Source organism: Wolffia australiana, chromosome 6 (assembly GCF_029677425.1).
Source record: "Wolffia australiana isolate 7733 chromosome 6, ASM2967742v1".
Lineage (NCBI taxonomy): Eukaryota > Viridiplantae > Streptophyta > Magnoliopsida > Alismatales > Araceae > Wolffia > Wolffia australiana.
Genome location: NC_135840.1, coordinates 12,395,653 through 12,421,345, shown reverse-complemented (window position 1 = coordinate 12,421,345; position 25,693 = coordinate 12,395,653). Strand labels below are relative to the sequence as shown.

Sequence of the window (25,693 nt, the reverse complement as noted above, 5' to 3'; positions counted from 1 at the left end):
AGAATATTACGTGCGGGGATAGACCTTCTGGATTTATTTTGCGATCTGACTTCAAATGAACAATGCTTGGAGTGGATTCCATTTATTTATTGAGCATAAAATTAATCGCAAGTCGTACCAGAAAATTCAGAATGTACCTATCCATGTGTGAATATTAAATTCATTCAGAATTTTTATTGTACATTTAAAGGCATAAAATCTTCATTTACACGTTTTTAATGATTAATTTCAATTTAAGTTATTTTTCAGCTATTAGGTTTTGTATGTGTTTTTCTATGTTTTGAACAGTCCAGTTTGTTTATAACTTATAGGTACTTCCAAATAAAATAAAAAACGTATGATTACCACGCAAAAGAGTGCCCCCTTTTATCCCTTCCAGTTGTGATTTTTCATAATATAGTAATGTACCTGAGCAGGCAGTCGTGGGAATCCGACAGTAGGGGACTTAGGTTTACAAAGTTTTCTAATCATGCCACCCAAAAAACTAGAATTTTCTATGTTTTCCAAATGTGTACAAAGTTTTCAAAACTGAATGATAAATAAAAACTGTTTTCTTTATTTTTGAGATTTATTGAGTTCGAAATTTTGCATCCAGGGACATGACCAGTCCAATGCAAGACTAGCATCTCCTCCTACTCAAAACTTGGTTGTTCCAGAAAATAAGTAAACCTTACTCTGGTGTTTCATTTTACTGAATTATTAATTATATCAGAATCGTTACAATCGTTACTCTGGTGTTTCATTTCAGCTCTTCAGAAACGTTTCATATAAAAACTCTGAACCTTTATTTTGGTTATTTCACATTCATTACCTTTTTTCTTGGTTCCATTCTATATAAATACATTACGTGTAAGATGAATGAAATGATTTCTTCTTTCCACATACTTAATTTCCTCAATTTGAAATTTCATGAACGAAGTCCTGTATTTATTTTTAAGAACAAAAAAATTAAAATGAAAAGGTGAATATCATAGCCAATTTATGTCAATACATCTATCATAATGATCTAAGAAAACTTCTCACCATGGTGTGAATTTCTTTTAACGCTATCATAGAAGTTTGTTACAATATTTTGCGGAATGATAAACATTTCAAGGATTGATAGGTTTTTTAAATTCACCCTTGAAATTATAGTTTTTTTCAAGTTTTAGATTTTTTTTCAATTCAAGATCTTAATGAGATTAACATTAAATAAAGAGTCAAGTCTTGCTTTATACATATTGATATAGCTGACCAGTTGCAAATTTTCAAATTTAAGCTGTTTGAAAATCGTTCCAATTTATAATTTTTTGGGGTCAATTTTTCATAAATGAAGAAAACATCTTGCTTATTTTTTAACCTGGATTGGACTATAGGAATTGCATGGTGTCTCTAATAAATTTAAGAACCATGCTTGTCACACTTAGTGCATAAAGTATTAAAAAATCAATCTTTTGTGTCAAATAGTAATAGTTTCATAGAGGATGACTCCAACACCCCATGGTTAAACTGTGATATCTTTTCGTTTAAAATATAATTAAGGATTAAATATGACAGGGTTTTAATATAATTAAGTCTAAAAAGTATTTTGATAATAAAGCAAACTTCTCAATGCAGAAAAGTTCATAAAAAAAAATCTCCAGGCAGAAAATTCTCAAAAAGACTAATAACAAATCCATCAAAGTCATTGGATTCCTCCAAGACACTTAAAAAAATAATATTTCTATTAATTGTACATGTGTATTAGATATTCTAGTCTTAATGACAAACAAAAATGGATCAGAAAGGGGGGTCTGAGTACCCTTGTTCTCAATTTCTTTTATATGATCAAGTTTTATTTCTGTAAATTACATTGATATTATGGATGGGACGGCCTGACAGTTCAGGATGAGGATCCACATCCATCATCCCAGATTTTTCATTCTGTCCACCTCATCTCCCATACACACTTGTCCATCAAACTCAGGATTGTATACTGAGATAAATAATCAAACAAATTTCCACAATTTGTGGAGCATGTGTGGCCCAATGCGACACATTCCCATCAGTTATCCACACATTTTGGATGGGATGATTAGTTGGTTACATGATGAGTGAATCGTCCTCACGTCAACGACATACTCTAGTCAATTATTACCTTGATGAGCATGACTAACTTCACAGTTTCACAGGGTATCACTTATTTCCCTATCAGGCCTCCTCATTGAAGCCAGAGTTTGCAGAAGGATGACTAATCATCTCCCATCAGGTACCCAATCAACATCCAGGATGGTCCCATTTGGGATGGAACTGTATGGGACCAGTATTGGAGGAATTAAATATGGTCCCATCCATCACATATAAATTCCAGGAGGGTTTGGAGAGGTAGAAAGCAGTGGCAGCAGCAAGTGGTAGAGCAGGGAGTCATCCAGGCAAGAGCGGAGGGGAGGTACCAGCGGTGGCGCAGAGTGGTGGCCGACAAGTGAGTGCAGAGTGGTTCCAGATGAGGAATTTGGGGACAAGACTGGTAAGGCTCACTGTTCAGCCCCATCTTGACCATCCTCAAACCCTAACTTAAGCATTACAACTCTCCTCAATTGCTATCCAGCATTCATCCACATCCCCAGATGGTTGAGTACATTCATCCTAAAACCCTAATTGAAGCATTAAAACTCTCATTAACTACAATAATATGACCAAATTTCTGAAAAGTCATGCTTCATAATCACATATCATGATCAAGGGAAGTTCATGATCAAGACTTCCATTTGATCTTTCCATCACTGTTTTCCTAATTCTGTAAAATCTATTTGATTTATCCGACTCTTTTTACTTATCTACACTCCATGATTTGATTTACTTTTCCCCCAATCCTGGGAATCAATACAGTTCCACATTCTTGTGACATAATATCTTCAGAGTGTAATGTGAGAAACCACTAGCTCCACATCCAATGTAATAGGTGGTTGTTTGCCTCACAGACTGAGCCCACATCATCCGGTGAGCTATAAAAGCATCTATGATGGAAAGTTAGCAACAAAATATTTGAACCATTGCCACGCCAATTTAAAGCTTTAGAGAGTAACATTAAGATTCCATACTTCATCAACTTTACACTCACCATAACATAATAGTAAGCATGGACGTTTATCAATTACATGCTGAAATGACATAGATATGCATTAAAAGTTCAAAATTGTTGGTTTCTCTTAACTATTTACCATCTTTTTCAAACAAATCCATCATTATGTAAACTGCAGTTTCACATTTAACATTGATCAACTGACATTCTGGTATTTTAAATTAGAATAATAATATTGCATGATATCTCTATGAACATAACCTTAGTTCTTTTCAGAGCATCTTTTGGTTGGACGGTTAAGATTGCATGTACCATATCAGATCTGACGATCCAACTGCACGTATCTAATGTCATTCAATGATTTAAACATGAAACATCCAATGATGTCACACAACCAAAGATGAATGATATGTTGATGTTAGATATTCTTAATATCTGAAGGCTGATGGCAAATACCCATGATTGGCCACCATATCCCAATAACCGTTAAGTCATGAGCAGATCCCAACACATTAAGACCCAGACTAATAATGGCACAAGAAATGAGGAGATGGAACAGTAGTTATGATGAACATGAGGAAGCTACGGAATAGGATGGAATGAAATCAACATTTTTTTTGAAGAATGGAATGAAATCAACGATGGTCTGAACTCTATGGAAAAAAAGAGATCACTTACACAATAAGAAAACCCATCTAAAAACCAGAGATTACATTGGTTCCAACTTTCTGATGGCAGATGACACTGATCACTTTTATATCTTTCTAATGGCAGTATGTCGATGATTTAAACGTTAAGTTGATATTTGATTCTTTCTCATCATCCTCGCGACATGTGCATTAAACAACTTCACAGACTGATTCAAGGGGATTAATTCTTAAAACACAAAATCAACAAGAGTCTATAGGATTATAAAGAGAAGAACATGGTTTAATACTATTGGATATTTTTTCCAGGGTTACTTTTACAAAAAACAGCTTTAAGTATAACAAATCAAAGGCTCACCCATCTAAATCCGGGCATGCAATCAAGTTTAAAAAATGAGCAACAACCTTTTGAATTAGGCCAGCTAAAATGTGGGAAAATGTAAGAAGACCAGGTAAAGAGTTAGAAAAAGGAGTAAAAGAAGCAACTGAGGGATACTAAAAAACTTATGCGGCAAGAAGTAAAGGGTCCTGAAAACATCTAATTAGATTACCATTATAGCAAAGAATTGTACTTCATACTCGTCTAAAAATTGTTTCGGATTGAGACATTCTACAAGTTTCTGATTTTGAAAAAAACTTCCTTTTCTTGTTCTGATTTTCTCACAAATTTTCTCTCCTTGATCCTCCTTTTGATGTTGGGCCATCCCTTTCCCCTGGCCCTAAAGAGTTTCTACCCCAGGTTACTCTCAAGGCTGAACTTTCCTCTTTCCACCAACTCCAAATTGATGATGTGGATAACCCAATGATTGTCTAACTGATATTCCTTACCATTCATAAAGGTCTCAAATTATGAAGAATATTGGGAGAAAAAATTCACTATTTTAAAATGAAATTAAAACTGAATAAAAATTAAGTTGGTCTTTAAACATTTAATGATTATTGCCCATGTATCAAATCGAGACATTCAAGTCACAATGAATGCAATGAAACAGATAATATTATATTCGATTCGTTCTGTACTTATATCTCATTTTGGACTATATCTCACAACTCTACCAACAACCATGCGCAGTTTACAACGTATAAGTTTAAACATTGGATCATTCTGAGATGTGATCCTAAAGAATATGGGTTTTGAAAATTACCTTGGTCATGAACTGAGAATACGCTTTCTCTTGTATTTACATAAAGTGCAGGGGAACTTGCTTTTCTCTCACATCTCATCCTCAAGACCCAGGGACGCCTTCCAAAATACCAGGGCATACACTAACCTGCTTCCATGAAAACACAAAGACCCGAGAATTGAAAGATTAACCCACCATCCAGAACTGATGAAGTCCATTTAAGAAAGGTTTAGAGGGAGAGATGGAATAAAAGCAATAAGAGAGAGAGAGAAAGAGATATGATAGAGCAGAGAGGGGGGACGGAGCCTGCCACCCAGCAAGTTGGCCGGATAAAGAAGATAAAACCAAACTCACTCAGAGCCTAGGTTCTCAGCCCTTATATAAGGATAGGAAACCCAAAGACAGATTAGAACCCAATCTCTTCCCCCAAAGAGATAGGAGAGATTAGAACCCGAAGACAGATTAGAACCCGAAGGTTCAAAGAAAACACAAAGACCCAGAAGAGAAAGATTAACCTACCATCCAGAACAACACTTGAGCACCAGATGGGACAGGATTAGAGAGATAGAAGATAAATGAGAGAGGAAGAGAGGGAGAGATGAAAACGAGAGAGAAGAGATAGGAGAGATGATAGAGCAGAGCAGTGGGTGGAACCCCACCTCCCTGGGAGCTGGGAGCCAGGCAGATGAGACGGATGGAACCAAACTCAGTTTGGGCCTACGTTCCCAACTCTTATACAGGGATAAGAAAAAATAAGGCAATAAAAGACAACTCTCTGTCATCAAACAGTAACTTCTAATCGGGTGCTGAGTTTAATACCTTGGCAAGAACTTCTGAATAGCTTTAATTTTTTAACCCTGGAGAAGAGCAAATCCAATAATGGCAAGCAAAAGAGTCACAGCAAAAAACAAGGCTCTGTCTTTTTGCCAATCAGCGGGCGGGCGCCATGCAATGAAGTCTCCCCAGTAGTCCTTGGAAGATGAACGCTGGCTTGCCCCCGTCAACTTCTTTTGATCCATATCTTTGTACTTGTCACTCCATGTTCCAGCATATCTAGCCATGGCCATCACTGAAGCTATATAAGCGAAGTAGCCATACTAGGATCAAGAACAGTCATGAAAGCAATCATCAAAGAATTTAGGAAATGTCTTTTAATTAAAAAAACCCTATGGCTTATTTTCTTGAATGGGGAACATAGAAATTGCCTTTCTTTTAGATCAAGGGTTCTAACGCCGAGAATGTTCTTTCGGTGTAGAAAGAATTATCTATTAAAGCAATAGATAGACATTCGTCTTCCCAAATGTTCCACACAAATGAAGGGATACAAGGAATTCTAGTAAGTAAATGTATTTGGGCAAAACCCTAGCATGTGGAGATGGCTGTAATCTGACATAATATTGAAAAAATGCACATCATGTTAGTAATTGAGTGATAAGAAATGGCAATAATTTGGTCAGCAAAAAATAGATATATTAGTTCTTGTGCAAACGTGGAGAAACTTCTACTACATCTTGAGCTAAAGACAAAAGGGTGGAATAGAGAGAAATTGACCTGTCGTAGCTAGATCCAATCAACGGTATGGTGACCATTTCATCCCTGGAGATCTTGAGCTTTGGTGCCTGGAGGATATAACGCAGCTCTGCGGCCTGGCGCCTGATGCTGATGCTGGGATGCGTCTGCTCCAGCTGCTTATACAGCTCGATGCAATCTTTGTGTCGATTGTTAGCCTCATAGGCCATGGCCAGCCATATTTGAATCTTTAACAACGAAGAGAGATGGGAAATTCATCAGCATCTGACATAATCTCATGTCATAAAGAGATTCAAAGAAAAAGAAGAACTGATGATGAATATTTAAAGAAGAGCAAGCTTGAAGAAGAAGAAAAAGAATAAGAAGAGAAAAAGAAGAACTTGAAGAGGAACATGAAGATTAAAAGTATAATTTGAAGATAAGAACAATCTGAAGCAGAAGAAAAAGAAGATCTTGGAGAGAAGAAGTATTAGAATTTGAAGAAGAAGAAGAGGAAGAAGGAAAAGAAGAACTTGAAGAGAAGAAGTATAAGAATTTGAAGAAGCAGAATAATAGATTTGATGAATAAGAAGGAGAATACTTGAAGAAAAATAAATTTGATGAAGAAGAAGAAGATGGTGATGAAAAAGAATATTTGAAGAAGAATATAATTGTAGTAGTAGAAAAAGAAGAATTTGAAAAACAATGAAAAATAAATTTTGAAGAAGAAGAAGAAGAAGAAAATAATTGAAGAAGAATAAGGTTGAATAATAAAAACAGTAATAATAAGTAGAGCTTCAAGAGAATAAGCAAAAGAATTTGAGGAGGAAGAATTTGAAGAAGAAGAAGAAAATAATTGAAGAAGAATAAGGTTGAATAATAAAAACAGTAATAATAAGTAGAAGAGCTTCAAGAGAATAAGCAAAAGAATATGAGGAGGAAGAATTTGAAGAAGAAGAAGAAGAAAATAATTGAAGAAGAATAAGGTTGAATAATAAAAACAGTAATAATAAGTAGAAGAGCTTCAAAAGAATAAGCAAAAGAATTTGAGGAGGAAGAATTTGAAGAAGAAGAAGAAGAAGAAAATAATTGAAGAAGAATAAGGTTGAATAATAAAAACAGTAATAATAAGTAGAAGAGCTTCAAGAGAATAAGCAAAAGAATTTGAGGAGGAAGAATTTGAAGAAGAAGAAGAAGAAGAAGAAGTTTAAGGGAAGGAGTTGAAGAGAAGAACAGGAAGAAGAAGAAGAAGGAAAAGAAGAATTTGAAGGGAAGGAGTTGAAGAGAAGAACAGGAAGAAGAAGAAGAAGTTTAAGGGAAGGAGTTGAAGAGAAAAAGAGGAAGAGGAAGAAGAAGAAGAAGAAGAAGAAGGAAAAGAAGAATTTGAAGGGAAGGAGTTGAAGAGAAGAACAGGTAGAAGAAGAAGAAGTTTAAGGGAAGGAGTTGAAGAGAAGAATAGGAAGAAGAAGAAGAAGAAGAAGAAGGAAAAAAGAATTTGAAGGGATGGAGTTGAAGAGAAGAACAGGAAGAAGAAGAAAAATAAGAATTTGAAGGGAAGGAGTTGAAGAGAAGAACAGGAAGAAGAAGAAGTTTAAGGGAAGGATTTGAAGAGAAGAACAGGAAGAAGAAGAAGAAGTTTAAGGAAAGGAGTTGAAGAGAAGAACAGGAAGAACAAGAAGAAAAAGAAGAATTTGAAGGGAAGGAGTTGAAGAGAATAACAGGAAGAAGAAGAAGAAAAAGAAGAATTTGAAGGGAAAGAGCTGAAGAGAAGAACAGGAAGAAGAAGAAGAAAAAGAAGAATTTGAAGTAAAAGTTTTGAAGAGGAAGAAGAAAAACAAAAAGATATTTGAAGAAGAAGAAGAGACTCAGACCTCTCCTCCAAGGAGAGTCGACCGAGGGATAATGGTGAGGGCGCCTTCAAGAAACTCCACAGCTTTCGAGTACATTCCCCTCCCATACGCCTTCTGCCCCAAATCAAACATCAGCTTCCCCGTCTCCCTCCTCTCCGCCTGCTCCTTCGCCAACTGCCCAACACACCCAACAAGAACAACAACAACAACAGCTTCTCCTTCACTCTTCAGAACCCATAAACAAATCACCAAAATCAAAATTCACTCACTAAAACCAAATTCAACGTACCTTTTCAAGCTCCTTTCTCACCCTCTCTCTCTTCTCCTCCTCGGTTTCATCTTCACTAATTCTTCGCTGAACCTCCTCCGCTCTCCTCTCCAGCTCCCTCATCTCCTCCAAATCCTTCATCCTGCCGCGCAGTTGCTCCTCCCATTCTCTCTTCTTCCCTTCGTCCTCCTCGTCGCCTTCCGGGTCGGACCCAACTCCCCCTCTCGCGAAATTCGCCGACCCAGATAGCAATTTCCGACCAGAATCCCTAAAAACCAGGAATTTCGCCGAATTTTCCCTCCTTGGCCATGATCCGTAAGGGAATATGCGTGGTCTGGTTAAGCACGGATAGAGATCGAACAAAGAAGATGAGTTCTTGGGGAAGATCGTCTCCGTCGACGGCGTTAACCTCGCCAGAAGAACCATCGCCGCCATGAATTCTCTCCTTCGCCTCCTTCCCACCTTCTCAGAAGAATCTCACAAATCGTTTACATTTTACAACGACTGCCCGCATATTTGTGATTAAGTCTGCTTTCAAGGTTTTTATTTCTTTTTCTACCTTTTTAATTTAACATTAGTAATAAACTCTTAGATGGAAAAATATGACAACTTTCAAGGTTTTTATGTATTTTTTATAATTTTAAATTATTACACCACTCTTAGGTTAGCGAAATATGTCAACTTCCAAGGTTTTTATTTTCTTTTTTTATTTTTTCTAATTTAAAATTATTGCTACGCTCTTAGGTTGGAGAAATATGTATGATTTCAAAGTTTCTATCTTTTCTAATTTAGAATTATGACTAGGTTCTTCGGTTGGAGAAATATGGCTGCTTTCAAGGTTTTGTTGATTTTTTATTCTTCTAATTTAAAATTAATATTATTACACGCTAAGGTTGGAGAAATATGTCTGCTTTAAAGGTTTTTGTTTATTTCTACCTTTTCTGATGTAAAATTACGACAACGGTCTTCGGTTGGAGAAATATGTCTACGTTGAAAGTTTTTATTTAGTTAGTTTACGATTTAAACTAACTATTCGATATTTAGTCTCTCTTTTATGATTAAATCTCCGCTCAAGATGACTGTTTATTTTCTACCTTTGGGATTTCCGTTTTCTGATTATACCCTGAAGCATGGAGAAATATAAAATTAATTTTGTGGGAAGGGGAGGTATGTAATAAAACCAAACCAAATATCACGACATGAACGGTCCATGCGCCATGATTGAGACACGTTTCCTTTCTTTTTCTCAAAGACTATATATTTAATAATTAGAACAAGTATGGTATCAAGTTTAGACAATTAGATATCTCAGAAATTCAAGATTCCTCTCTATATTCAAACGAAAAAATCTGAATTCTAACTCTTGAGTACATGACAAAAAAAAAAGTCTTTTTCTCATATTCTGTCAGGAACATTTCAGTAACTTGAATCAGATGGAAAACTTTGGGATAAGATTCAACCTAATCACTCATCTGATAAAAGCTTATGGACCTTGTACAAAAGGACCATTAAGGTTATTATATCTCCATCTAACTTCCATTGGCATTTGATCTTAGGCCCTTGTAGAAACATTCATGTTAAGGGAGAGATGGAGGTCCTGGATGGAGCATGATACTAAATATTGAAGCCTGAGACATGAGGCCAAATCATGATAGGAAAGTAGTCCTTTGATGAATGTTCAAAATGCCGAAATTCCAAAGTGGACTGGTAAACCATTGGTCAAGGCATTTTGAATTGGGTCAATTTGTGTTAAACCAAGGAAGTATTTATGTAATATCTCAGGAAATCAGTTCATTAAGAGACGAATCATATTGTGTTTTGGTTGTATTTAGTATTTAGAATTATCTCCATTTTTTAATAGAGTTGGGTTTTGCACAAATGGTCAACAAGCTAAATCATATCATGTTTTGGTTGGCTTTGGACCTGAATTTTTTGGGTTTATCTTCCAGTAGTTTAAATGTTTAGAAAAATGAGACTTGATTTCACAAACAAAATGACACGATCATTGCCCCAAATTCATAGTACCTGATGATTAAATATCTAAACATTTGTATAGAAGAAAGAATTGACTTAAATTATATAGGGGCAAAAGCAAGTCACTGAAGCCGTAAGGGTTAGTTGATTGTTTCTTGTGTTAGTTTGTAATTATTCAACTACTTTTTATAGAAGAGACCATCGGCTTAAATTTTACCAGGGCAAAAGCAAGCCATGAAACTGTCGAGGTTGGCAGATTGTTTCTTGCATTTTTAGGATACTTCATAATGTTTGCGTTTTTATGTGATGATATCACTAAACACTTCCCATTCCCCCTAGATTTGCAGGAGGGTAAACTAAAATTTGAAGAAATCAAGAATAACAAACTTTGAGGAAAATTCTACGGAAAATTAGATTCCCAAGTAAACAGTCATTATTCTTCACCATATTTTGAGAATTCAACAATAGAATGTGGTCAAAACTAACATTAGAATAATAAGCAAATATATGGATATTTAGATGAGGTAAAGAATGTATAAAAGTGAGATTATTACTGTTGGTTTATGTCCATGATAGGCGATATAAATCCAATGTACTAGCAGAATAAACCAATCAAAATGTGCCTTCAAATAAAAATTGAAATATGTATAAAATTGAGCCACCATCCATGAAATAAAATATGTTACTGTCGTTTTCCTTAAACCAAATACGTTGGACAATAAAGGTTAATGGGCCACTAGAGTTGTTTACTAGACTGATACAAAGGATCACACAAAAATGTTCTTTTTGACGTCATAAGATATATTTAAAGTTTAATAATTTCTATTAAAAATATAGTTAATTATAATTAGGGGAAGGCCCCAAATGAAATTCACCCAGTACAGAACTTTTCAAGTACCGGCTATTATTTTTCCTTCTCCCCTATACATATGAACATCTTAACATGTCTCACTCAAGGAATATAGAAATGAAATCTCAACATTTCAATGAAATTAAAGTATATATAGTTGAAGAAAATTTGGATAGCCTATGAAATTGATAAAAAATTTCAATAAATGGACATATGGAAAGTTCATGTCCATTAAGTGGTCAACATTTGAAATATGCTTAAGATGACTAGGAAACTTATGAAGAAGGTGACTTATTGATTATACATGCATACTCATAAAAAGAGACGAACTTCAACAATTTGGTTTATGGGTTAGGTCAATCATGTCGGTCTACTATTTTTTAGTTAAAGACCAAATTCAACGAGAAATGGATTTTATTTTGGAAATATATATTATAAGGAACATTTAAATTGAAAGAGCGTTTGATCTAAACATATATAGGGTCGCAATAATTAAATTTAGTATTTTTGTGGTGTATTTTGAATAACTATTCAATTATAAGTATAATTTATTCAAAATTTTACATATTCCCAGATGATCCACTCTGAAGTTTTGATTGTTTACAAATGATATTTCATTCATATACCCTTTCAATCTACTCATGATGGAGTCACATTGACTTTTGTACCCATTCATTTGATTCTTTGTGATCTCGTTCGTGTCAAATTCAATTTCATATCAGTAAATCTTGTCTTGGGACTAATTTGGTGGATGACATCGAAAGTTTGGTTCGTTTAGATATGGAAGGATAAGATTTCCACATTTTAGATCACACGAAATCATAATGACCAAGTAAAATGATTGTGAAGTATTATGGGATTCTTTTTCAGAACTTATTTTTTCAAGGTTTGAAAAGGAACATCCAATGAGCATTTAAAAACCAAACATTCAAGGAAGTTATAAAGAATCAGCGGGAAAAAGATCGTGGAGAGGATTTTCAAATATAGAAAAATAAAATAATCAAAGCTCAAGATTAGAGGATACCAAATCAATGTATTATTTTCTCCTCACAAACAGCCATCACATCATTGTTAAGAGGAACAGAGACCAACCCACCTAATCGACAAAAAACATCTACCATCATTCTGTTCTTTTTGTGTGAATTTGTGCGAATTGTTCGTTCTGTTCTGTTTTCCGAAGAGAACATCGCACAGTCCTGTGTGCTGTTCTTTTGTTTGCTTTGTGCGAATTTTGTTCTAGTATGAATTTGTGCAACTTTCCGAATACATATGTTTTTGAAAAAAAAGAACAGAACAAAGAACAAGGCCCTGTGCAGTTCTTTTGTGCAAATTTTCTGTTCGTTCAAAATGAACAGAACAGAACAACCATGTCTAATAAACACTAAAATCAACAAAGGAAGAAGAAAAATGATGCAGTCTCAGAAAATTTAAAAAGAAGAAAGAAGGACAGAGAGAAAGCTTTAGTAATGGAGAAAACTAAACTTGAAGAAATCAAGAACACTAACATCAACAAAAGAAGAAGGAAAAATGATGCAGCCTCAGAATTTATTTTTTGAAAAAAGCACAGAGTGAAAGCTTTAGTAATGGAGAAAACTAAACTTGAAGAAATCCAGAACACTAACATCAACAAAAGAAGAAGGAAAAATGATGCAGCCTCAGAAAATTTTTTTTTAAAAAAGCACAGAGTGAAAGCTTTAGTAATGGAGAAAACTAAATTTGAAGAAATCAAGAACACTAACATCAACAAAAGAAGAATGAAAAATGATGCAGCCTCAGAGAATTTTAAAAAAAAAAAGGACAGAGAGAAAGCTTCAGTAATGGAGAAAAAACCAGAGCTTCTTCCATGGTATCCAAGTTCTAGCCGGAGAGACAAAACGTTGTAAGCAAGGAATTAATCAAGGACCAGACCAGAGCAGAGAGAGAGAGATGAACCAAACCACATCACTCGATGATCGACTGAATGACTCCGGCGCCGACGGTCCGGCCGCCCTCTCTAATGGCGAATCTCATCCCCTGCTCACAAGCCACAGGCATGATGAGCTCCACCACCATCTTAATTCTGTCCCCAGGCATGACCATCTTCGACTCCTCGTCCTTGTCGTTCATGATCTGGGTCACCTTCCCCGTGACGTCGGTCGTCCTCATGTAGAACTGCGGCCGATACCCGGCGAAGAACGGCGAGTGCCGCCCCCCTTCCTCCTTCTTCAGTATGTACACCACGGCAGCAAACTTAGTGTGAGGGGTGATAGTCCCAGGCTTGGACAACACCATCCCTCTCTGAATGTCAATCTTCTGAATTCCCCTCAGAAGCAGCCCCACATTGTCCCCAGCCATGGCATCATCCAGAATCTTCTGGAACATCTCCACTCCGGTCACGGTCGTTGACCGGGTCTCCCTTAGACCGACGATGTCAACGGTGTCGCCGACTTTGACCGTGCCTCTCTCGATCCTCCCGGTGGCGACGGTGCCTCTGCCGGTGATGGAGAAGACGTCTTCGATGGCGAGGAGGAAGGGGAGCTCGGTCTGCCTCTGGGGAATTGGGATGTAATTGTCCACCTCGTCCATCAAGGCGTAGATCTTGTCCACCCACTTGTTCTCGCCGCGTTTGATGCCGGGGTTCTCCATTAGAGCCTGAAGGGCGAGGAGGGCGGAGCCGGAGACGATGGGGATCTCGTCGCCGGGGAACTCGTAGGCCGAGAGGAGGTCCCTGACCTCCAATTCGACCAATTGGAGGAGCTCCTCGTCGTCGACCTGGTCTTGTTTGTTGAGGAAGACGACCATGTTGGGCACGCCGACCTGCTTGGCCAGGAGGATGTGCTCCTTGGTCTGCGGCATCGGCCCGTCGGCGCCGGAGACGACGAGGATCGCGCCGTCCATCTGCGCCGCGCCGGTGATCATGTTCTTGACGTAGTCGGCGTGGCCGGGGCAGTCGACGTGGGCGTAGTGCCGGTTCTCCGTCTCGTACTCGACCGTGGCCGTGTTGATGGTGATGCCGCGGGCGCGCTCCTCCGGCGCCGCGTCGATCTCGTCGTACTTCTTCGGCGCGCTGTTGCCGAGAGAGGCCAGGGCCATGGTCAGGGCCGCGGTGAGGGTGGTCTTGCCGTGGTCCACGTGGCCGATTGTGCCGATGTTAACGTGGGGCTTCTTCCGGTCGAACTTCTCGCGCGCCGCGCGCACCACGCCGGCGTCGCGCCGCCGCGTGCCGGCCGCCGCCGCGTGGCTCTTCTCGGCGAGCGGGTTCGAGAAGGAGGAGGAGAGGAAGGAGAAGGAGGGGGTTTTTGAGGGTTTTAGGGTTACGGCCGCGGCGGCGGGCCTGGAGGCGGCGGCGGCGGCGGCGGCGGAGGGGAAGAGCGGCTTGGCGGCGGCGGCAGCGGAGATGGCCATGGCGGCGGCGGCGGCGGCGGCGGAGGAGGAGAGCGCGAGAGAGGAAGAGGAGGAAGGGGAAGAGGATAGAGTAGATAAGAGGGGAGAAGGGGGAAGTCTTATCCTGCTCGGGAGGGGGAAATCTGGCCGCAGGTTTTTTCCTCGGATTTTTTTTATTTGTGGGGATGTCCTCGGTTGGGAGGGGATTGGGGGGTTGGAGTGTAAAAGTGCCGGGGGGGATTCGCGGCCGCTGGGCCGGCCACGTGGCGGGTGCTGGGTTGTTTGAAAGGGATAGGGTGATGCGGTGGAGGGTGTGGATGGGGCCACGTCGGCTTCGTCTCGCTTGTGGTGGGTTTGTGATTTGGGAGGGGGAGGGGGGAACCCTAGCCACATCACGGTTGGGGAAATTGGAGTTTCTGTTTTTTGAAATAAAAATAAAAATTGGGATTTGGGGTTTGACTTGGGCATGGAGTTTTCTTGGATGGGCTTTTTCTGTATCGTTCGTTAATAATTAGGGTAATTGAGATAGTTTCTTTTCATAATTCCAGACTTATAAGGTTCCATGGGTGCCAGAAATATAGGCTAAATCACAGTAGAGGAATTATAGATTTTCTTCAAATAAAAGATTAGAATATAGAATTTGATAATTAGGGTATGTTTCTTGGATGGCCTTTTATCTACCGTTCATAATTAGGGTAACTGAGATACTTTCTTTTGATAATTGTAGAATTCTAACATTTCGCGTGCGCCAGACATATAGGCGTTACTGCCATGTTTTGGCATAAATCACAGCAGAGAGATTATAGCTTTTTTATTTTGAAGTAGAAATTAGAATATAGAGTTTCATTGATGCATGTTTATTGGACAAACCTTTCTCTACCGTTCATAATTAGGGTAATTGAGATAGTCTGTTTTGATAATTCCAGACTTATAACATTCCATTTTATGGGTGCCAGAAATATTAGCATCACCGCTATGTTTTGGCATAAATCACAGCAGCGAGATTATAGCTTTTTTATTTTGAAGTAGAAATTAGAATATAGAGTTTCATTGATGCATGTTTATTGGACAAACCTTTCTCTACCGTTCATAATTAGGGTAATTGAGATAGTCTGTTTTGATAATTCCAGACTTATGTTAACTTATGTTATGGTTTGGCATAAATCAGATACTTTTTTTTGTTACTAGTTTAAGTCCACGATTATGATATCACATCCCTAATTTGAAGGGCTCAGTTTATGGTCCACAATGTACTTGGAGACTCTCTTGGGCCCTTGTGATAGTGAAAGAATCATTTAATATTTCTGGTATCTCTCCTCACACGGTTGCAGGAAGGTGATCTATACCTGAAGAATGAAAGAGATCAGAAGTGAGTTTCATCTTGTCAAGAGAGTAGGTATTGAGTTTTTCGAGGATGAGGAAGAAGATAATATTTTACTACCATGATCGCTGATTAAATTTTCAACCCCTTTTAAGTGACCTGTGTTTTTTACCAGGTGATCAATATTAGATAATAGATTGCAAAAAAGTTCAATAAAATGGTGCAGTTTAGTTTCTTGACATTATGTTTTTTGTAAATATAAGTATAGACTTTGATATCAGCATATTTTATTGGTGGATTTTTGTATAGTTCTTGTGAAGATGGAATAATCAATTATTGCTATCTAATCTCCTTAATCACACAACATCAAATGGTAGACTGCACTTGAAAAAGGAAATATGTCAGACGTCTTCGAGATATATGCTTCAGTAGATTAAAAAATGTATAAATACAAAATTATATGACATACTCATGTATCAAAATTATTTGAAACTAAACCTTATTAATTATGTTCTCACATAACAAAACTCATCAAATTAAATGGCAAACAATCTCGTAAAAATACCATCAAGTATTGAATATTATTTAAAACTTACCATATTACACAATCATGTCTGTAATTAAATTATGATGCATAAAAAATAATAAACAATTTACCCTAATTAAGGAAATATAGATCTATGGATATCGACCTTTCCATTTCTCCAATCAAAAAAATATATCAAACATATGACTGTGAATGTAGTCACATGTTCTACTACATTTCGTTCTTCTCCAGATTGAATTTCACAATTATCCCGATTCAATCATTTGACCATAATACAAATATTGACTTATCTAGGATATCATTGAAGTGATTATTCATTGTGCAAAATGTGTTGACTCTGTTTGACTAGACATTGAATTTATGCTTCAGTAAATTAAAAATCTGATTCTTTTGGGGAGGCCATTAATTATTTTACAAGTCTTTAATATTTTCAATCAAGAATAAGGTATTCAATTAGTATCTTAAAATTGTATTCTATGATTTCCATCCCTATTATCTCACATCTTTGTACTTTTAGATTGTGTTCAACATTAGTTAATATCGTAGCATCTTAGAGGTTACTATCCAAGCATCTTTGAGGTATTAAATCAAGTACACTTTTAAAATAAAAAACCAGACTAAAATATTTCATGGATGGATTTTATTGATGGAAAAATATGTGGCCGCAACCAATCACACATTCCATATCTCATTCCATGTTCATTAATAGAACATTTTCATTATAGTGCATGTGTGGTGCTTATAATGAAGTCCATAAATATATGATCAGACTTAGGGAATTATCATGAGATCGTAATACAGAGATCACTAGTCTTTAATCGTGTGTTCTAAATATTCCTATTCAAAGTATACACAAGAAGGACATGGAAGTATCCAGATAGAATATCACTATCTAGCCTCACTCATATGATAAGTATGGTTGGTCCTGTAAGCCATTAGTGTGGAGACACTACGGATAGATAGTGGGTTCTCTTTAGTGGAAAGAGACACAACGATAGATAGTGGGTACCCGACAATTCCTCCCTGCCTCATCTCTCTCATTTCCTCTCCCTCTCTCACTTTTTCTTTCTCTCCATCTCTCTAACTTTCTCTCCCTCCCTCCCTCATCTCTCTAACCTTCTCTCCCACTCTCCCTCATCTCTCTAACTTTCTCTCCCTCCCTCCCTCATCTCTCTAACTTTCTCTCCCTCCCTCCCTCATCTCTCTAACCTTCTCTCCCACTCTCCCTCATCTCTCTAACTTTCTCTCCCTCCCTCCCTCCCTCATCTCTCTAACTTTCTCTCCCTCCCTACCTCCCTCATCTCTCTAACTTTCTCTCCCACTCTCCCTCATCTCTCTAACTTTCTCTCCCTTCCTCCCTCATCTCTCTAACTTTCTCTCCCTCCCTCCCTCATCTCTCTAACTTTCTCTCCCTCCCTCCCTCCCTCATCTCTCTCACTTTCTCCCCCTCTCTCCCTCCCTCCCTCATTTCTCTTACTTTTCTCCCTCTCTATTTCTTTCACTCCATCCCTCCCTCATCTCTCTCATTTTCTCTCCCTCTCTCTCCCTCCCTCATTTCTCTTACTTTCTCTCCCTCTCTCTATTTATTTCTCTCTCCATCCCTCCTCATCTCTCTCATTTTCTCTTCCATTATCTCTTTTGCCTTGTGTCTCCCTCCGTTCCTCGTCTCTCTCATTTTCTCTCCCTCTCTCTCTCTCTCTTTCTCTCCCTCCCTCCCGCCCTCCATCATCTCTCTCCTTTTCTCTCCATTTTCCCTTTCTCACTCTCCCTCCCTCAGCTCTCTCATTTTCTCTCCCTATATCGCTATTTATTTCTCTCTCCCTCCCTCCCTCATCTCTTTCATTTTATCTCCCTCTGTCTCCCTCCCTCCCTTTTCTCTCTCATTTTCTTTCACTCTCTCTCTATTTATTTATCTTTCTGTCACTCCCTCATGATGGGGAACCATCTCATCAACAGCACCAAGGGACGTCAGCAACCTCTTTGAACAGCCCGAGCGATGTCCGTGACCCCAACTTCAAGTATTCAGCTTAATGCTGGGTTTTAAATGGTTTGTTCTTTATTTTCTTGCGATTTGATTTCTTATCAGATCGGGCCGCCGTGTTTTGAGCCTCAAACCTTTTTGTTATTTTTATTCTGTTTGATGTACTCTGTGGGGAATCATCGTCATGCGATGGTTCCCCAATCTCAGTCCACTTAGGCATCCTCCCTCCTATATAAAGGGACCGCATGCCTAAGAAAGCCTTGGAGTTGATTGAATTTGAAAGTAGTGTTCTTCAATTGGTGTTCGCCTCCTCCCTTTTGGGAGTTACCTTTACTGCTTTCCTAGATTAGATCATGGGAGTTTCTCATCACATCATTTTTTTCGTCCACGTCGAGAACACTTCGTGGGGTGAAATGGTCCGTCGCCGCCACTCCATCGTCTAGTATCATCATCATCGTGCCGCATCTTCTTGAAGCCAATTCCAAGAATGATCTCGCGCCTTGTTCGCCATCCTGCAAGAACGTGCCCTGCCAGCGCCCTTTCCTGCTGTAATGCCCTGCTGCCCACCAATAGCCTTGTTCATTGCACATCGCTCCAAGAATCCGATTCTTAGAATTAACCTCCAAGAACCCTTTCCTTGGACGCAGCAGCCGTCACCGTCTACACCACCAGTGGCGGGTCCAAGATCGCCGCCCCCGACCGTGCAGTGTCCTTTTACGATCATCCTCCAACGCTGCCGTCCACAAGTGCACACGCACCGCTCGCCCACTTGCAGCAGCCCTAGCATGTTCGTGCAATTCCGCGCCACATGCCACCCCGGGTGCCTACCGCACCATCCTTCAGTGCGGTCCGTGCATGCCAGATCTGCACGACCACGCATGCCCAAACAGTGCGCCCTCTTGCACGCGCGCTCCATCACCGCATCCTTTGCGCGGCCACGTGAGCGCTGCATGCCCCCGCATGTGTCTGTCCCACTTGCCCACGCCACACCCAATCTCCCTTCTGTGCACGCCCTCAACGCGCACCTGCACAGGTGCACACCAGTGTCCCGGCACGCACAAGCCAGCCGTTCATCGTGCTCCTGCCAACGACCCGCGACCTTAGTACTCCTGCTCGCGCCTTCATCATTACTGCCACATGCCTTCACCCCCGACCTAAACCACCACGAACCTGGGGTATTAGCCCAACAGGTTCCATCTTCTCCCCTACGCTCGTAGTTAAATTGTAGTTTTCAGTGCGGTCGTTTATGTGTTCCTCTGCCTAATATTTAAAGTTGTGATAGGATTAGCCACTGATAACGTGCTATAATGTTATGCATTAAGTCCATTTATAACCAATATTAATGCATTATTTCAATGAATTTGATGCACATTATCTGACATTCTCATCATTTTAGCATTCATTCCATTTCATCACATGTTTACTTTACATTCGTGAATTTATTATTAATTTGATGTGATTTAAAGGTTTGACCGTTCTCAAGGTCAAACCTTTGCAAATTAATCATTCTTCTTGGAGTTTAATGGTTGCAAGGAGCAGGTTAAGTTATTTGATGCCTCTCGGTCATTTTATGTCGAGCGTGACACCATTGCAATACTAGTGTGTTAAGTCGTATGACTTTGCTCGAGACGGCATCATGCGAGGAAAGACACTGCAGGCGGCTCCAACATAGGAGTGCCAACCTAGGCCAAGCCGCACGCTCATCCCCGCGGCCGGGCAGAGCCGCATGCTCAGCCTTGGGCCGAGCCGGCCTCAGCTTCACAAGTAGTCCCCACAAACAGAGGAGGAGCCGGCCACGGTGACAGCGGAAGAGGCGACAAAGGTCCAAGCGCCGACGGAGGTGGCCGCTATGGCGTCTGCAAGGCCTCGACGCCTCGACGCGGCGACTGCCTCGTGACGTGACGGCGGCTGTATTGCGACGCAATGGCAGCGGCGACCGTGTAACGCGATGGCATCGGCCGCGCGATGTGGCGGCGGCGATCGCACGACGCGACGGTGGCCACTTCCATGAAAGCAGGCATGGTGATGGGCGACGGCAGGCGTTGGCAGGCGGCAGCGGTGGGCGTCGGCATGCGGCGGCTCTTCCTTCTCCCTTCCACCCTAATTTTCTCTCTTATTGATTTCTCTCTCCTCACTTTCCCCTTTTTGTTCGGGGGTGATGTGGCCTAATCCTATCTGATTGGCCCCCACTTAAGGGCAATCGGACGGCCAGGAGAGGCCAGGATCACCCTTAACAGGGGAAAACATACAGAACCATCGGGCTAGCTTTCTTTTGAGAAAAAAATCCTTTCTCGAGGGTTGTTCTAGGCGATCTTGGAGGGGGAGAGAGGTCCCGGTCATCGATTGTGGCCCTGACAGTGAGATCCACTGCCGAGAAGCCACGAGTACACGTCGAAGGTGAGATCCACCACGGAAAATCAACAAGAGAGTACCGGACGCCACATGCTCGAAGAAATGCCAGGGCTTGAATCAGGGACTTCGCGGTGAGGAATAACTCAATCCGACATGTTCTGATCGACCGATTCACTTTTTCAAGGTTAGTTCCAACATGTTTCGTCGAAATCATCACTTAACTAGGTTTACTTTTGTTTTACTTTTGAATTTTACTTCGAAAATCACAATACCCTTGAAATCTAATTCGGACTTTCTATATTCGCGATCTCTCGTCCGATACTAATCCAATTCTGACAATTTTAGATCCGTCGGATAGATATCGCGTCTCTCTTTGTGTCTTCACCATCTATTCATCATTCTTCTCTCAAGTTGTCACTCGATTCTATGGAATTGTTGCTCGTACGTGCAGATCTTATATGAAAATCCCTATTTCCCTGTGGATTCAACCTCGACTCATCACTATACTGTGTTTTATTCATTCATTTTTCTGAGTCGTGTTTTACTTTCTTTGACACGTAAATTTGTGTTTAACAACCTCAAATTTTAGTCCCATCAAATGGCGCCGTTGCCGGGGACTTAGTCACATTTTTTATTCGATATGCAGGCATTTTTCATCGTATCGAGTGATTTTTTTGTTGAATTGAACTACTTCTACATATATTTCTTGAGCTAATCATTTTAGTGAGTTACTGGGCTTGTGCGCATGGAGTGGAGTCCCCGGTATTCGAGTGAAAGGTAAACTCTACCCCGCCGAAATTAATTTAATTACGTGTGTTTGGTTGGAAATATTTTGTATTCGTAGGGAATTTAACAGGAGAGCACGACATAGGGCAATTTATGGGTGATTCAACTCCTTGTTTTAATGGTGTTTATCGTTGTGTTATCAAGTTAGGGGCACGAGGAGTAACCTGGTGTACGCTTTATAAGCGGGATCGGTTGCATTCCAATAACTCGAACCGCTATCATATTTAATCCGACAATTATTTTTATATTTTAGTCATCTTAGTGGCCCACAGAGTGTGGAGCAGCAGCTATGGCGTGAGAACAGCAAGAGGAAGAAAAGTTGAGACTGATTGACTATGCGTGGCCATTGCCTAACAGGACGATTACTAGAGTAAACACACCTGTGGGCCAACGAGCAAATCTTAAAATGGACTCGCCTACCCTTAGCCTCCTTCCTTCTTTCCATGGTCTACCTTCTGAAGAACCATATACACACACGGAGGAATTTGCGCATATCACATAATTCCTTTACTTCGGCACTGCACCCCTTGAGATCGTAAGGATGCGTCTCTTCCCTTTCACCCTGAAGGAAGAATTACAGAATGGCAAAGAATGCCAAAGAATGGTTTCGAAACTTGGCTCATGAGTTCACTTCATGGGATGAAATGGAAATGAAATTCATTAGTTAGTATTATTCTCTAGGGAAGACCACCACTATAAAAAAGCTCATTAGAGAGTTTACCCAGAGCCCGGGAGAGATATTCTATGAGGCTTGGGAGCGTTTGAGGGATCTCACCAGGCAGTGCCCTAGCCATAATATCGCATACCGAGAAATCATACAGAGCTTCTATGAGGGCTTAGGTGCACCAGACCAGTACCTACTGGACGTAGCGAGCGGCGGAACATTCATGAGAAACAATGAAGATGCAGCGTGCAAACTCATTGAGATAGTGCCAGAAAACAGTTGTCGACATGCAGCAAAATGTTATGGAGGTAGACGTGTCATGCCTAGACTGAAAGGGATGCTCGACGCCAAGGCAGTGGAGTCAGGATTACTACTGGACCGTCTGGACCGAATGGCTGAGTTTCCAACTAGTCAACACTGTTGACTATCATCTCGTTGATTTTACGTGCATCTTCCATTCATCTTTATGTATAGCTAGAGTCAATTTTATCTCGCCGTTGTGTTGTAACATGAGCTGACCGATCCCGACATCTGTCGTGTTACTTCACCTTGCGTTTTATCTCTCCCTGCCTCCCTCCCTCTTCTGTCTCATCATTCTCCATCTTCTCTCTATTTATTTATCTCTCCCTCCCACCCTCTTCTCACTCATTTAATCTCCCACTGTAATTCTCCCTTCCTTATCTCTCTCATTGCTCTTGGGTGAAATAGGTCAAATATTTATTATATATAATAACAGAAAGGGAGATATGTTCTTCTCAATTGAGCCCATTATTTTCTCCCAAGTCGTAGTTTATGTTCTTTTATGCGTCTACATTCATTTTATAAAACTTTCAATTGATAGTATGGAACACAAAATGTCCTCACATAACCAAGAATTTTTAGTCATGTCTACTGAAGATGAATCTAATGATAGTAGTACAAATAGAAAAAACAAGAACTTACCTTAACGCATGTGATGCGTGAAGGTATTGCCCATTTGTGGGACAACAGAAGTTGAAGTACAACTTATGTGGTGTCAATGTAGATCGTACAAAATATCAAAGCACCACTCATCTCTTGAGACATCTCGAGAGGTTTTATCATAAGTATATGTTACATTGAAGGGCACGGGGAGAAGCATTGTAGTGGACTTATCTATAGCTGATTACTTTGATGCATCAGTAATAAACTCAAAATTAAGGTTAAAATTAAGTCATTGTGACATTGAGTTTAATCAATAATATTTATAATAGTTAGCTAGTGATGAGTAAGGGTCTTCTCCACAAGGAACAAATGTTAGGGAAGAAACTTTCTTGATCGGGTGATTTCGAGACGATGCGAAGAGTTATGTATAGCATAGACGGTAGTGAATGGGTGACGATAGTGATCACAATGGAGATAGTAGCAATGTAAGAAGAGGGACGAATATCGTGTTTTTACTAGTTGTGGATCGTAGAATAGGATGAGAGGATGAAAGTAGATGGGAGTGGTAGTGTGAAACAGTGGCGTGAGGCAAGATGGGAGGGACAGATACGAGGTACCTTGCTTGGGATTTATGAATTAGGGTTTATAATATAGGGTTGAGGGAAGACAAGACAGGATCATGATGGAAGGGGCGGTTGTGACGTAGACGGTAGTGGATGTGGTGATGGAGGTAATGAAAATAAGGTAGAAGGGATATTTAAACGAGAGAGGTAGTGATATGTGTTTGTCTAAATGGGAAAGAGGGAGGTAGGTGACAAGATAGTCACGGTGAAGGGGACACCTGAAGTGAATGATAAATGAGGATGGATAGGGAAGATGACGAGTGAGGATAGAGGTGGATGACAGATAGTGATGGATGAAAATGATGGATGATGAAGATAAATCGACTACCTAAGTGTATTGGACATGACTCAATCTAAGGCAATAGGCTAGCTTTAGATCCTTATATTCCATCATGATCAAGGCATCTTCTTAATGAAGATCCCCACTTCTCTGTTGAACCTCTCCAAGTGCTAAAGACACCAAGAAACCCTTCATGGACCATCAAAACTTCATTTTCTTTCAATTCATATCTTAAAGAGGAAGTGAACTTAAAGATATCTTCGGGGGCTCAATTTATAGATCCAACCATATGGATGAATAGAGAACATAAAGACGAAGCTACCCCTAAAATTCAGCCCAATCTGAGTTCTAGCTTGTTGGATATCAAGCCTTGAAGTTGGACGATTCCTAACAGTCGATTAAATCAAAAGATTTATCTCTCCTCATCCTCATCATCGCTGTCACGTCATTCGATTAGAGTTTTGTCTGACCCTATCATTTACTGCAATGATTGACTGAGATTCTTCCTCGTCATCTGCAATGACGACTCTTGTTGTGCCACGTGTCACCTCAGGAAAAAGAAAAGAAGAAAATAATAATTCGATATTATTTAAATATATTATTAAATATCTAGCTTTCAGCTGATGTGGCATTAGTGCACGTCACATCAGCTGCTTCCCGTTTTAATCCAATCAGGGGATGACGCATGCGTGCCACGTGTACACGTGGTGCAATACGTCGTGCAACATGTCGGCGCCATGCTTTTTGACTGGTCAAAAAGAAAAGGGAAAGCTTTAGCTTTCAAAAATTGAGCCTCAGTTTCCATGTGCATTTATTGCAAAAAATGCACCCTTCTTTTTATTGGGCACATCGCACTGTGCCATAAAAAAACAAAGGCCAAATTTGTTAGTCTTAAATGCAATTATGGCATTGCTAATCTCGATGCCATAAATGCATTTAAAATATGTTCTCAAATTCTTATTAAATAAAATAAAGGCAGAAAAATATAAATATGTATTTAGACTTAGAGAAATCATATTTTTACAAATTTAATGTCAAAAAATTCCAGAAAAATTATATTCTGACAAAAAAATTATGATCGTTCAGAATTTGATGACATAAAAATTCTCAAAAATACATAAAAATGCAGAAAATTCAGAATACCATTATAAAAATAAATTTAATCATTTTAAACTTGAAAACATGCATATATAATTACCTAATACAAATAAACATATAAATATGATTATATTAAGCTACTAAAAATGAATGTTATCAATCAGGTAGTAAGAAAAAGTATTGTACTGGCGCTACAGTTGAGGGCACAAGAAAAACTGGTGTGCTTCATATTTCTTTCCTATATGCCATAGGAAATTGTTGGAATGAAGTACTTCATAAGACTTCTCTGTTATATTGCACAAGATGAGATATATATCTTATCAGTTAGAGCTATCAAAGCAAAAGCACATGCATTTTACAAGGTTGTGAACAAGACGATAAAAAGAAAATAGGTCGGCGTTGCACGTGTATCACTAACACTTGACAAGGGGACTTGAAAGAACAACATTGCATTCTTAGACGTGGAATGAAAACTTTATAAGTGTGTGCTTAGCATATGCCAGTTGAAAGGGG

General features: G+C 39.5%; 2 protein-coding genes and 1 non-coding gene across 4 annotated transcripts; all 3 read right to left on the bottom strand.

Moving 5' to 3' along the window:
- Nucleotides 1–4,664: 4,664 nt before the first annotated feature.
- Nucleotides 4,665–8,925, bottom strand: LOC144704260 (Tetratricopeptide repeat (TPR)-like superfamily protein). Of its 2 annotated transcripts, XM_078576613.1 has the most exons (5): nt 8,460–8,924; nt 8,192–8,344; nt 6,363–6,568; nt 5,631–5,864; nt 4,665–4,958 (listed from the first exon to the last, which is right to left on the bottom strand). In XM_078576613.1, the coding sequence occupies exons 1-4, from the start codon at nt 8,871–8,873 to the stop codon at nt 5,663–5,665; spliced, it is 975 nt and encodes a 324-aa protein (XP_078432739.1). In that variant the 5' UTR covers nt 8,874–8,924; the 3' UTR covers nt 4,665–4,958; nt 5,631–5,662. The 2 variants fall into 2 exon arrangements, with proteins under 2 accessions (XP_078432739.1, XP_078432740.1); XM_078576614.1 differs by lacking the exon at nt 4,665–4,958 and having other exon boundaries at nt 5,747–5,886; nt 8,460–8,925.
- A 4,155-nt stretch (nt 8,926–13,080) lies between these two features.
- On the bottom strand, nt 13,081–14,719 carry RABE1B (RAB GTPase homolog E1B). Its single transcript, XM_078576612.1, has one exon. The coding sequence runs from the start codon at nt 14,644–14,646 to the stop codon at nt 13,204–13,206; it is 1,443 nt and encodes a 480-aa protein (XP_078432738.1). The 5' UTR covers nt 14,647–14,719; the 3' UTR covers nt 13,081–13,203.
- A 7,585-nt stretch (nt 14,720–22,304) lies between these two features.
- On the bottom strand, nt 22,305–22,411 carry LOC144705028 (small nucleolar RNA R71). Its single transcript, XR_013581941.1, has one exon. It is a non-coding gene; the product is annotated as a small nucleolar RNA R71 (small nucleolar RNA).
- Between the last annotated feature and the right edge of the window lie 3,282 nt (nt 22,412–25,693).